The following is a 13,483-nucleotide window of genomic DNA, read 5'->3' on the forward strand; positions in this document are numbered from 1 at the left end:
GTTTGAGCTGGAGATGATGGTACTGCAAAAAAAGATTAATTTATTTAGGCTTTTTAAATATCCTTACCAAGAGAGCCAATGACTGCGGGAGGTGATGTAGTTGAAATAGCGTTAGAGCTGTTCTTTAGCATATTACCTTTTGATGACACCATGACGATTATAATAACTCAGATGATATTTTATTAGGTGCAATGAGTTTTGCAATATTCGCCATATTTATTTTCTGCTTGAAATCAGTCTAATATATAATTTGTCTTCAGGCTCTTTGTGAGATTCTGGTGTTTCTCAATTTGTTTCCTATTAGACTTAATTTTTAGTTTTATGAACGTTTTTGTTATAACTAAAGTTTTATGCTCTCTAAAGGCTGACCTGAACAGCAGCGGGATGCTGGATGGGCCTGGCTCATTCTATGGTGTAAGCAGCCAGTACAGCAGCATGGAGGACATGACTATCACAGTTTCAACAAAAGTCTGCTCATTCGGGAAGCAGGTTGTAGAGAAAGTCGAGGTATGGATGTGAATTAAATAGCTATTTTCACAAACGTGTGTTTGATACTGCTCACTTATTTTCTCCTGTTTTTGTTGTATGCTCCAGACAGAACACGCCCTACTGGAGGGAGGAAAGTATGTTTACAGGATCCACCGCTCTCCTATGTGCGAATACATGATCAACTTTATCCACAAACTCAAACACTTACCTGAAAAGTACATGATGAATAGTGTTCTTGAAAACTTCACGATCCTACAGGTAAAAAATCCTTAATTCAAATTAATCCTTAAAAAGCTGCCTGAAATACATAATCATTCCAATCAAATGTGTGTTTACACTCAGGTGGTGATGAACCGTGAAACCCAGGAAACCCTTCTCTGTATAGCGTTTGTTTTTGAGGTTTCCAATAGCGAACATGGAGCTCAGTATCACGTCTACAGACTTATAAAAGACTAACAGCTCGTCAAGATGATTCTGGAGAAGCCAGACTAAGCGTGACGCAATCTCTCTACGACCACCTCAAACATCCAGGAAATTTACAACAGAAACTTTTGACAATGCTAGACCGGACTAACATGGACACACGTTATGCTTTAAGGAAAGAATGCAAGGACAAAAGACAGACTCGCCAACATGAAACAAAATTGTGAAGAACTGTGGATAACCAGCTGTTTTTATGTGATTAAACAAGATGAAGTGGGTCACTCTGTGTTTGATGAAGATTGAAATGTTTTACTGAGGGAGGGAGAATGTGATTATGGGATTGTAAAGACTCTGATGGTAGCAGTAAGAGAAGTGCTTATTGGCCTGAAAAGTGGAGAGATATGGACCACAGAAAGGGGAAAACCAGAGGGAAATTGTTTAGGTTTGTTAGTACAGCAAGTGCCTTTTTTTAACCAAAGGTTTTACCATTGCCTGCCACTTTGGATTGCCTTTTTTACTACCTCTTGTTTTTGAATGAGCAAAATATGTTCATACAGATGAGTTTTGTTACAAAAAATATTGGAGTCTGATCAACACCTGTGAGGGCGGTTTTTGTCTTTGGGCACACGGAGGAATGGGATAACAAACTTTCATTCTGCCTTATCTACAAAATATGACATGAAAAAGAAATTCTAAGCAAAATGTTTAACAGTCCAAGTGTAATTGGGGAATGCTGATATTGTTGCTGTGTTATCGTAGTTCTGCTTGTATGTTTTTACATCTTAACAGTAAAAAATCAGGTCTTACCAGAATCTATCGGTTACAGACATTTGACACAAGGGTCTTGTATTATTGCAATTGTGACAGAAATCCAGGGCTTTATGTTCCTTATGAGACCCTTTGGTATTTCTTGCTGTTTAAAAACGTGTGTTCAGATGCACTTAATAAAAAAAAATATGATGGGGGGGTTGCAGCAACAATAGTGCTTATTTTCTGACTTGAGTTATGTAGCATAATTGAAATGTTTCTTTCTGTACTGTGAGTCAATGGATATTAAAGGAATATGTGTTACATAGGAGTATTTTTCGGGGGGCTTTTTGTTGATATTTGTGATCATGTAATTCAACACAGAGACCATGGTTAAAGGGGGAGAAGTTAATCACTAGTTTCTTTTGTTTAAAAAAGAGATTGTATGCTGTGAAGTTGGTTTATTTGCTTCACTCTTCTCCATGTAGTGTGTGGAGAGGCTGTATTCACTGATAAAAAGTTCAGTTTTATTTAAGTCAGTTTTTTTTACATACAAAATAATTATGAAATCAATTCAAATGATGATTTTGAAACAGAACTATTGTCTCTGTGGAGTATGACTATTGATTGTTATTTATGGGGTTGGAGGAGAAATACCGAAAAGGCAGGGTGGGGTTTCTCAAGACATGTTGATAATTTTCCAATGTGATAAAGGTGTTAAAACTCTGGCATAAGTTTTATTTGAGACAGAATTAACTTTTGACTCCACAATTCCTGCTAGACAAGCATCAGTTTTGTGAGGTCCACTGGAAAACATTGCTACAAGAGAGTAAAATTAAAAATATATCTGTGACTTTGGATGTCAAACTTCACAGCATGAATACAGATAACACTTCTCCTTTTGCAGGTCTCACGGTTTATCTTTTATACAGACATTTTCTGCCTGCATCAAGATTAATTTTTTGTTTTGATCATGTTGTCTTTTGACTTTCAGTGTTTGCCGTATGTTACACTGAAAATAATGTGTGATTGTTCTGGTATTGATAATACTGAGTTACCTAATGTATCATATTCGGAATGGTGTGGGAAGTTTTTTTTTTGTCTTTGGTTTAAGGTGGTTTACTATTGTCTTTGTTACAATTGTGCATTGCAATTTTATACTTAAAAGTAGAGGTTGGACTATGTAATCAACAAATGTATCTAACAACACAAGACGCATGGTGCCTTTGGGGCCATTTCCCCCCAGAAAACTCATTAAATTTATGTTAATTTGTTTTGTCTATGGTGGTTCTTCTTAATTTAACAAATATATCTAGAAACAAAATGTGTGGTTATGAAGTCTGCAATGACAGGCAGGAAGACATACATTTTTAGGAAAGAAAATATAATAGTAGATACTAGTTCAAATTAAGGTTAAACAGAAACCAACAATTAAATAATTAAACAAAAAAACTACTGCCTGTACTATTGTGAATATATTTACATGTACACTCAATGGTCACTTTTTTTAGGTAAAGCTTGTGTTGGACATCCTTTTTGCTCCCAGAACATTTTTCTTTGTTTATTTAAGTACTAATTTTTGGAAACTGTACCTAAGTTGTTAGTCCATAATGACATGATAGCATATCAGAGTTACTGCACATTTGTCAGCTGTACATCCACTTTGCTAATTTCCAAAAATGCTGGTTGACCTAGTGACCTAGGCCACTAGAGTGCAATGATCCACTAGTCATGTTCAAGAAAGTAGCTTAAGCTTTGTGACAAAGTCTGCTACTGGACACAAAGGGACACCCTTGTCTGCAGGAATACTCAAGACAGATGGGGATTCAATACTTCTTTGGAGCTAAGGGGCTCAGAATGTGCTACGAAAAATCCACCAGTACACTAATATCGCCAGTCTGAACCATTAGTTCATGGATCCATGCTTTCTAATTAGTACACAAAATTCTGACACTAACATCAATCTACAGAAAACCTTTAAGCTTGTTGCTGAGAAAAAAATAATTGTCATAAAAAATTTTTTTATTCCACTTGAAATGTAATACATCAGGAAACACTTTAACTTACCATTGTAAAGTACATCAAGGAAGTGCTGAACTTCAACTCCCAGAAGTCACTTCGACAAATGTAGCTCAAACCGGAAGTAATACTCTCAAAATAAAACTGCGTAAAAGTTGTAAGGGTTGTTTTAATGCTATCAGCTTTGACGTACAATGTTGCACGGGTAATGTAAGATTTGAAAGTTAGTCCGTAGTGTACAACTACTAAATTTGACCTGATGTCAAGCTTTAGTTGGGAAAGAACAACTGTAATCGGTGGTCAGCCCATTATTTTTTTTATATACCAGCTGACTTGACGTCGGCGTGAGAGAAAGGCACGTATCAATGGCAATGTTTGAGTACCGCTATGTCAGAGTTAGTAGTGGCCTGAAATACTCAGACCTTACTGCTATGTGTTTCCTAGAGGATCATTAACCTGGTGGCTAACAGGCTAACAGGAAGTGTCCTAAGACTAAAGCAAAAATAAATAAATAATCTCATAACTCCGACGGCAAATCAACACTCCAATTCAGCCGACGGGAAGTAGACTGACGGTAAGTTATTGAACAAACTGATACCAGGCCAAAAGAAACCGGAGCAAGTTCCACAGCTAAAGAGAACAGCTAAGGGATTTAGTGGCTGTAAGCTAACTGTTGGCGTTTCCTGTAAGATAATAACATTTATAAACAAGCTGAATCACTTATAGCAGAGCGTTTTACATGTTTCAATAATGTTTTTTACAAAGGACCCAGGAGGCTGCTAAATGCGACTAAAGAGTTGTATAAATCAACATGTTAATAATAACAAAGTTATTTTCGGCAAAGCGTCACCTGTCCCGTCCCGAACACTCTTCAGGTGTAACATTTTATTTGGTGTCCTGTTAGATTACAGTATGACATCTGAATCTAACATATCTGAGTAACTGGAGATAGAGTTCCTATAATCCTACTTTTTAAAATTTGTTCCAGGTGTATAATATAATTTGTAATGAATCCCTGAGGTTGATGTTTGTGATTTACTTATTTCTAGTCAATTTATCAGAGTCATCATCTAAACCGAAAACCTGCTAAATAGATATTGTAACCAAGATGTTCTTGGATGTTTGTAAATCACGTTTTATCAGTTAACCAGTATGCTGTAAAAATCAATTGATAATACTGCAACCTAAAATTGGAGACTGCTTTTGTTTTTGTTTTCTGACAGTTATTCATAATGAAGTAAAATCCAAATTTATTCAAGCATCAAATAATAACAGGATATTGTTAAATAATTTGGAATTTAAAACAAAACATTTAAAATTTACTTAAAACTTGTTTGTGGTGGATCTGGGGAATCTGACAGCAGGTGATAGACTCTTTCTAAATTCCGTTACCTTTGGCCTCTCCTGATTGTTTTCACATTACCATAGTTTCTCCCTTTTCTTTCTAAACTGAGCCATGTCAGCACTCTGGTCTGGGCAGTGTGTTGTTCCAAAAGAGTTGAATGCAAAAGGGTATGGTTTTTTTAAAACGTGGAAAGAAAACTCAGCAGAAAGGTGCATGACATTTTGCTGCCTGACTGGGTCAGCTGAGCTTTAACACATTGATCATTCATCAGCTTTACTACTAACATCGCAGAAAGGTTATCTCAGCATTTTGTCACTTAAAATTTATAGGTCACAATACACAGAATTCTAAAAATGTGTCTTTTAATTAACAATATGTATTTTTTGTTGTTAAAAAAAACAAATCTGGTGGATGTAAACCACTTAAAAATAACCGAGGTATGGAATTATAAGTCAGGTTTCAGTTTGCTTGACTTGCACTTTTCGTGCTTACAGTGCAGATCACAAGTCACAATTTTCCAGTTTCTCCTTTTGGTATCTGTTGTCTTTTTTTTGGTTGTTTTTTTTTTTTAGTCAAATTCATAGGTTTTTATTTTTGTATACATAAGTGCACATAACCCTTTGGTTATCCTGCAATTTCCTTAATACCCAGGTTGTATTTACTCTACTAGTGACTCCAATTTAACTGCCCTAGTGATGCCATTTATACATGTGTATTGGATGTTTTTGTGCAATGAAATGCCGGCAATAAAAACAACAAAGGAACTTGGTATAATTCAACTCATCAATAATCTTTTATGTGACCCATCAGGATCTACGTCATCCGTCACATCTGATCTTAGCTACTCCCGATCTGAAACACCATCATCACCTCCACCGATCCATTGACTCTTCAGCATGGCTAACGCAGACTGTGTCAGTGTGCGAGTCTTTTCTCTGAACTGCTGGTTAGTGGCTGTGGTTTGGAAATCTTCCAAATACAATGTTTTACATCTGTGTGCATGTACAGCTTTGCAGAATAAAAACAATGTCTGTTCTCTCTGTGCAAAAGGGGGATCCACTATCTAAGCAAACACTGTTCTCAGCGCTATCAAATGATTGGAGAAATGTTGTCCAAGGAACAACATGATATTGTCTTACTGCAAGAGGTAAGTGAAAGCTGTTGTACAAGTTGATTGACTTTATCAGCCCATCATTTTATAAGGTTGGGTATGCTAAAAGCATTCATTTAAATTGACAGAGATATAAACACTGATTTATCAAAAACTTGATTATGAAAGTTTACATGTCTTTTTTTTAAGGTGTGGAGTGAGAAGGACTTTCTGTATTTGAAAGCGAAGCTTGCCTCTGCTCATCCTCACTCACATTACTTCAAAAGGTAATATCTGGGATCTCCTACTCCCAAAGGAATTCTAGTGAACTCTGGATGTGTTTCCCTCTTAACTGGGTGGTGTTATCTTATATCTTCAAAAGACCGTTGTAAGTGAAGTGTTAGAAAAATAGACATGCATTGCAGTGAGTTGTTTGAAAATGTAGCTAAAAACCCTCATGAAGGACTAATCTTTGCTACTTAATCTTTTGTCTTTGACCCACCTGTGCCCCTCACCCCAAGGCTGTTTTAGTTGTAGTCCTATTATAGCATATAAAAGCACAAGCTTCAATGGATAATCATTTGTACCTAGTACAACAAAATGTTACTTTTTATGTCTTATTTGTGTTATAGCTAAAAATAAAATAGTAAATGTAGAACTGATTATGTCCTGCCTTTTTTCTTCTTTGCAGCGGAGTCATAGGAAGTGGACTGGCCATTTTTGCCAAACACAGAATCCATGACACGTTTCTTTATCGCTACTCTCTGAACGGTTACCCTTACATGGTAAGTCCTTCACATTATAGAGGTTTGTGAAAGTTTACCCTTTCTTGCACATTAACTGAATTTCTGTTGATACAAGAGATAAAAATGCATATACGTGCCTATACTTTCATCCAACCATATCTATGTTTTTTACTAATGTGTATGTAATAAAACAAATAAAAATGTAAATGTAAGCATCACTTCTAGCTACAGTAATATCATGTGTTTAGAGCAACCACTTTAATTTATTATAAGGGATTTTGATTTTTGCCTCAGTTTGTAGCGACCGTTAGACAAAAGTCAGATGAATAGACTAGGCTTTTCTTTTTATCTTTGTAGTTGAGTCCACTAAGGTTAAATTATAAAATCTCCATAAAGTCCAGGAATGTTTAGCCTTTTAAATTTGCCTAGCTGGACTGTGCTACTGATGCTGTTTGAATATGAAAATCATTGTGTTAAACATAGTTTTGGAAGTCAGTTGAGGTAAAAGTACTATCACTTTTAGTCATACTGCCAGTTTTCTGTTATTTTCTTCTTCTATCTGTTATTTTATAAATTTCATATATTCGCTCTTATTTGCAGGCTCACCATGGGGATTGGTTTGGAGGTAAAGCTGTGGGGATGGCCATACTGAACATTGCTGGCCTGACCACAAACGTCTATGTCACACACGTAAGCTTTTGTAAAATCAGTTTGTTTTTTTTTTCTCTTCTAGATTTTATTTAAATGTTAAAAAGGCATTTGTATTTGTGTATTGATAGCTGCATGCAGAGTACAGCAGAGAGAAGGACTCTTATCTGCCCCACAGAGTGGTTCAGGCCTGGGAGCTGCAGCAGTTCATCCGGTAGTGTGTCTTTGCTTCAATGCAGCCTCTGTGATCTACTGCAGTGTGTGTTTACACTGCAATGTATTTACATATCATTTGCATGGCTATCTCCACCAGCTAACTTTTAGTAGTAACATATTGTTCCATGAGGTTCATTTCAATCATTGACACAAGAACCAAAGCAAATTCTTAAATGTATGCCGAGTTGCATCATTAAATAATTTTTTTTTTTTTTTTTTGTTAAGTCATACGTCCACTGGAGCCGACGTAGTCATTGTGGGAGGTGACCTCAACATGCACCCTCAAGATCTGGGCTGCAGGCTGCTGATGTCTTACACTGGACTGAAAGACTCTTATATAGAAACTGCTAAATTTGATGTAGGTAGCAAAAAGACAGCTGCACTGAAAAAAATTAGTCTGTTCATATATAGAAAATAGAGTAAAATGCATAAAAAATTATTTTAGGAACAATTTAGCAGTTTTTAGCCGATGTGTTTGAGATTTTTCTTTTTACACTTTTGATAAATCTGCTATTATAGAATCTCAAAATGAATCAAACAGACTTTAAGCAAATCCCAGCTTCAGAGTTGAAGGTCAAAAAGCTTTATTTCAACATAAATGTTTGACAGGAGCTTCTTTTGCATGTTGCTCAAAACTGTTGTGAAACAGATGGACTAAGTTTTACAGCATCATTGTGGTTTTATGTTTTAAGATCTGAGTTGATTGCATGTCAAAGTGACTTGTATGAAATGAAGTTCAGGAAACAAAATTAAGGGACACTTTACTTGCAAGTAAAAACTATTTGTTTCTTCATGGTTACTAAGATTTTACAAACATGTTTCTTTTTTTAGGGATGTGAAAATGGTATGACTTTAATAGCAGACAACCTTTTTATCCGTAAAAATGAACTCATTCCCTTTGAGAAGGGGATTCGGATCGACTACATCTTGTTCAAGGTGGGTGAAAGCTTAAAGCTGTTAAATGCAGTTGTTTTTGTTTTTGAAATCCTACTTGTTCACATGAATATTTTACAAACTGTAAATGTTTTTTTTTGTTTTGTTTCTTTTTAATTCAACTCACTTTGTCTTTTCAGGGTTCCTCCACAACCAAGATTTATTGCGATTTCATGTCCACCACCAAAGGCTCTGTTCCTGGCCATCCCCTCCCTTATTCTGACCATGAGGCTCTCACTTCAGAGTTACGGCTAGAATCCCACATTCCAGCTCAGACTGGAAGTGACAAGACTCAGGACACTCCTGCAGGTATCACTACCATAAATGCAAAATAACTTAGTGTCGGTTCATAGATTTTCCTTGAAGGGCCTCTCTTGTCATTGCTTCTCTTGCAAGATGTATCAAATAAGGTGTTTGATGAGTGTTTTTTGACAACATCTTTGTCCATTTTCTCTCTCCTTGTTCAGAAAAACTAGCTGAGCTGGTTGACACTTTAACCGAGGCACGCACAGAGGTCAAAGTGGGCTTGCACTGCGCTGAGAGGATGCGCTACACCGCTGCACGTACTGGAGTGATGGGCTTTGCGCTCCTGGTCCTGGAGCTGGCCATCGCAGCAGTTCCCTGCTTCGCTCTGGGAGCGGAACAGCCTTTTCCTCGTATCTCCTTCTACCTGCTGGCCGCCCTGTGCTTCACCATCCTGCTGACCACCTTCCTGCTGTACATCTTTTATACCATGGAGCTGAAGTCTCTCCAGGGAGCTGAAGATCAGATGAGGCTGGCTGTAGGTAGTCTCCAAGAAAAGCTCAGAGGTTTCCCTGTTGCTCAGCCTCACGATGCACCACAAAGGTCTCCAGAGGGGCAACAGCCCAGTGCCTTAGATCCAGAGGAGTAACTTTAGAAGATTGTAGTAAGAAGGTTTTGAAGTCAGCTTTAGTCTTTTCTTCCAAATATGCTTTTGAGATTAAATGCCTCAGAATGAACTAGAAGTATGAAACATTTCTGAAGGTAGTGCAGGACACATTCTTTGACATTTTTATACTTTTATAGTCATCTGCAGACCTTTATAGCTCCTCGGTTTCCCTCTATGCACCTGCAGTATACAGATATGCTTCCTAGTGCACAGCAATTCCATTAAATGTTGCTGTGGTGCTTAAAAGTCTTAAATATATATATTTTTTGCATAATTAAGCCTCGGTCTGACGTCCATTCCACCCACCCGTAGTTTGACTGGGACCAGTTGTTTTTGCGTTGAATTTCATGTGTGGCATTACTGACTCCTATAAACCATCACGCAGCAGCTGTTGGCCAGGTTGTGGTTGTTACAATGTGCTTTGAAGCTGAGAGAAAGTTCTCCGACCTAGAAGTAGCAGACACTTTGCACGGTTTACATTTCAGTTTTTTTTTCTGTAGTTACTGTAAGGATAACTATGAAGCTGTTAAAACATTTCAGTTTTTTATTCTAAGTGGACAGGTAAATTTATCTGCATGTCTTTTTTTTTCTTGCTAACCAATATTGTGGCATTATTAATGTCTATATTTTAGAGACAATCTGCACTCCTGTTTCATGTATTATTAAGCTACTGAAATAGTTTGAATTGACTGATTGTAAATTTGACCTTTTTGATAATCAAAACAATTTTTTTAACAAAAGTTTTCTGGATAACTGAAAATTTGAAGTTGAATAATATATTATTAGTGATGTTGATTTACATTACATTTGCTTATTTTGTGCTGCCACATGACTGAATGTGTTGCTCTAAAACCATGATGTGAAACTCTTGGTAGTTCTTAAATCAGACATATTGTTCATTCCCCTGTAAAGATTGTGATGAAGATGAATCATGGAAGCAATAATAAATACTTTATAAATGCCACCATACTGTTTCAAATTTGTATTGTTTTTTTTGGTTTTTTTGGCAAAAGTATACATGCTCTTAATACTTTGCCATGTTACAATTCAAATGCCGATGTCTTTATTGGAGCTTTTCCTCTTATACTTTGACAACGTGTTCTTTGTTGGTCTGTCATAAAATTCTAAATATATTCAAGTTTTAAGGAGATACAAAAAAGGAGCACAAACAGCACAGCACAGTTTGGCAGAAAGGCCGCCACCAGAGGGCGGCCTTTCTGTATTTAACAGATGGACTTTTAAATGGTATGTACTGTACAACAAACATCACTGCAGATTTCAAGACAGGTGACAGTAGGATTATACTTAAGGCAAAGTTGCCAGCTGCCACATGTACACCCAGAGGGCAGCACTACCCTTGGGCGTGTTCCTTTAGAGAGTTTTTTTTATTTTTTCCCTGAGCACTCGCATGAATAATTCATTATATTTGGAGGCTATTCTGTATACTTGTCCATGTGAGAAAGGCACATACTGTGCCGCCAATTTCCTGGAGTCAAACCTGATTTCAAATCCATTTGGTATCATATTGACTCACAAAATGGATTAATTCATATTTTTCTAAATTAGAGCCAACTTGGAGCATGATTCAAACCCCTTTTATTTTACAGGTTACTTTTGTGATGAGAAAATAAGGCTGTTTTGATATAATTTGTTGTACCGACTGAAAGGACTAGCTAGTTGTGTGTTCCATTACAACAAAACCTTGTAAGTGATCGCCTGTTTTGAGTTTCCAACTCAGATGCTTTAATTATTTTTTTTTTTAAAGCATTTGAGTCAAATTCAAGAATAGTCATACAATGATAGAATGCATTTATAATTTGTTCAGTAGCATTTGTTCAGTATGTCAAAAGGTAAAAAAATACTACCTGATGCTGACCTATTGCAAATGTGTCCTCTGCATATATTTGTCTAATATGTTTACTCAGCAAAATGCAGAATGGTGATCAGAATAATATCTATCATCAGGTTTCTTCATCCACACCCACTGACTGTAAACTGGCTAAACATAATTATAAGCACTACTCTTATCTTTAAGCTTCATTTACTTTAAAATTTTCCACCAATACAATGACATCTGCTAAGGTATATTTTTTAGATAAAAGTATAGTAACATAATAGATCATACAGTACTTTCTTGTAAAATTTAGTATTTTGCTTTTTTTGTTTCATTATATACAGGTACATGTAAAGTAATAATAATGTCCTTTAACATTTAGACTGAAAAAAGTAAAAATCATATTTTAAACATATCTATCACACACAGATTTCATCCATTTATTTCTGTTAATTTTGACAATTATGGCTCACAGATAAATAAAAAAGTCAATTCTTCTGCAAATTTGTGTTATAAGAATGATAAAATGGGTATTTAAGTTGAAATATCAGCCTACTAAAAAACATATTGATACAAGGTATAGAAAGTGAGCTTAATACTTGGTTAGGGCTTCTTTTGCATAAACTACTACATTGACTCAGTATATCATGAAAATTAGTCAGCCTACAGTAGAGACGAGGTGATAAGGAAGCATAGGTTGCATAAAAAGCAGCCTTCATGTCAGCCTGTGCTGTCTGGTCTGGTGTCTTAATCTTCACAATATTCCACAGATTTTGTATGAGGTTTAGCCAGGAAATGATGTCTCATATCTCTAATTCTCAAGTTAAGGAACCATAATGTTCAACCTATAAAAGAGGAATAGCTTCTCCTAAGTCATTTCTGACTGTGAAACCTTCACAATGGAGCTTAGACTACCTGTATTCTGTGTGCCTCTGTACTCTTTCTCAAGATCTTGACTTGGAAATGAAGTGAAATTTTTCCTCAAGTGACTCCAGCTGCAGTGTTAAGTCCCTCGAATGCTATGGTTATCCCTCTTGTTTTTGGACATTTTCAGTTAATTTTTTTCCTTCCACTGAACTTTCCATTAACAGCATTATGTTAAGAGCCAGCTTCAACAGCAAATATCTTTTGTGACTTACCCCCAAGACAGAGGGGCAAAAAAGCTCGCTAATATTTTAGAGACTTTTGGTCTAACACAACATGTCAAACAAGCAACACACACTCAAGGACACACACTGGACCTGGTTATCAGTAAGGGTGTGAATATTTCCAATGTCTCTGTAACTGATGTCGCATTGTCGGATCACTTCGCTGTTATCTTTGAAAGTTCTTTATCTTTTAACCCACTTGGACAAACAGCAACCATCACAAAACATTCTCTCACTGAAAACACAGCAGAAACTTTTAATCAAATCTACTCTTCTTCCTCACCCTTAAGCTGTAATGATGTAGATAAATTGGTAAATGATTTTCAGTCTAAAGTCTCAGATATTATTGATTCCATTGCCCCAATTAAGATGAAGGTTGTGTCTGGTAAAAAGAAATCTCCATGGAGAAATGCACAAACAGTTAGATCTGCAAGACAACTCTGCCGTAGGGCAGAACGAAAATGGCGTAAAACTCAACTCCACGTTCATTGTGACATCTATAAAGAAAGACTACGTAACTATCATTTAACACTAAAACATGCAAGAGAGGCTTTCTTTGCAGATGTCATAAACAAAAACATTAACAATGCTCGAGCTTTATTTGCAACAGTTGACAGAATCACAAACCCTCCTATGACGTTACCGCCTGAATTCCAATGTATTGCTGCCTGCAACCAGTTTTCCAGCTTCTTTTCAGAGAAAATTCAAAAAATCAGAGCATTAATCTGTACATCCACTATAAAGTCAGTACCAAACAAAACAAATACTGGAACAATGAACCAAACGAGGAGAAGCAGCTTTCAGCATCTATGCACCACAGATTTGGAACAAACTTCCAGAAAACTGTAAAACAGCTGAAACACTGACTTCTTTTAAATCTCAACTGAAAACCCACCTGTTTAGAATTGTATTTGAAATGTAATCAATTACAAATT

The 13,483-nt window shown here is 36.3% G+C and overlaps 2 protein-coding genes across 9 annotated transcripts in view; both read left to right on the forward strand.

Moving 5' to 3' along the window:
* Positions 1 to 2,933, forward strand: part of tead3b (TEA domain family member 3 b) — a 34,944-nt gene extending 32,011 nt beyond the window's left edge. For all 8 annotated transcript variants that reach the window (XM_032549053.1, XM_032549055.1, XM_032549054.1 and 5 more), the window contains 3 exons: positions 364 to 507; positions 595 to 747; positions 832 to 2,933. In XM_032549053.1, coding sequence (XP_032404944.1) covers positions 364 to 507; positions 595 to 747; positions 832 to 945 — 411 coding nt within the window. In that variant the 3' untranslated portion in view covers positions 946 to 2,933. The remainder of the gene's footprint in view (positions 1 to 363; positions 508 to 594; positions 748 to 831) is intronic.
* Positions 2,934 to 3,833: 900 nt separating this feature from the next.
* smpd2b (sphingomyelin phosphodiesterase 2b) lies at positions 3,834 to 10,533 on the forward strand. Its single transcript, XM_032550472.1, has 11 exons — positions 3,834 to 4,252; positions 5,834 to 5,969; positions 6,074 to 6,170; positions 6,324 to 6,400; positions 6,805 to 6,898; positions 7,460 to 7,549; positions 7,639 to 7,721; positions 7,949 to 8,081; positions 8,555 to 8,659; positions 8,797 to 8,965; positions 9,124 to 10,533. The coding sequence occupies exons 2-11, from the start codon at positions 5,920 to 5,922 to the stop codon at positions 9,546 to 9,548; spliced, it is 1,323 nt and encodes a 440-aa protein (XP_032406363.1). The 5' UTR covers positions 3,834 to 4,252; positions 5,834 to 5,919; the 3' UTR covers positions 9,549 to 10,533.
* The last annotated feature ends 2,950 nt before the right edge of the window (positions 10,534 to 13,483 follow it).

This window comes from Xiphophorus hellerii, chromosome 20 (assembly GCF_003331165.1).
Source record: "Xiphophorus hellerii strain 12219 chromosome 20, Xiphophorus_hellerii-4.1, whole genome shotgun sequence".
Lineage (NCBI taxonomy): Eukaryota > Metazoa > Chordata > Actinopteri > Cyprinodontiformes > Poeciliidae > Xiphophorus > Xiphophorus hellerii.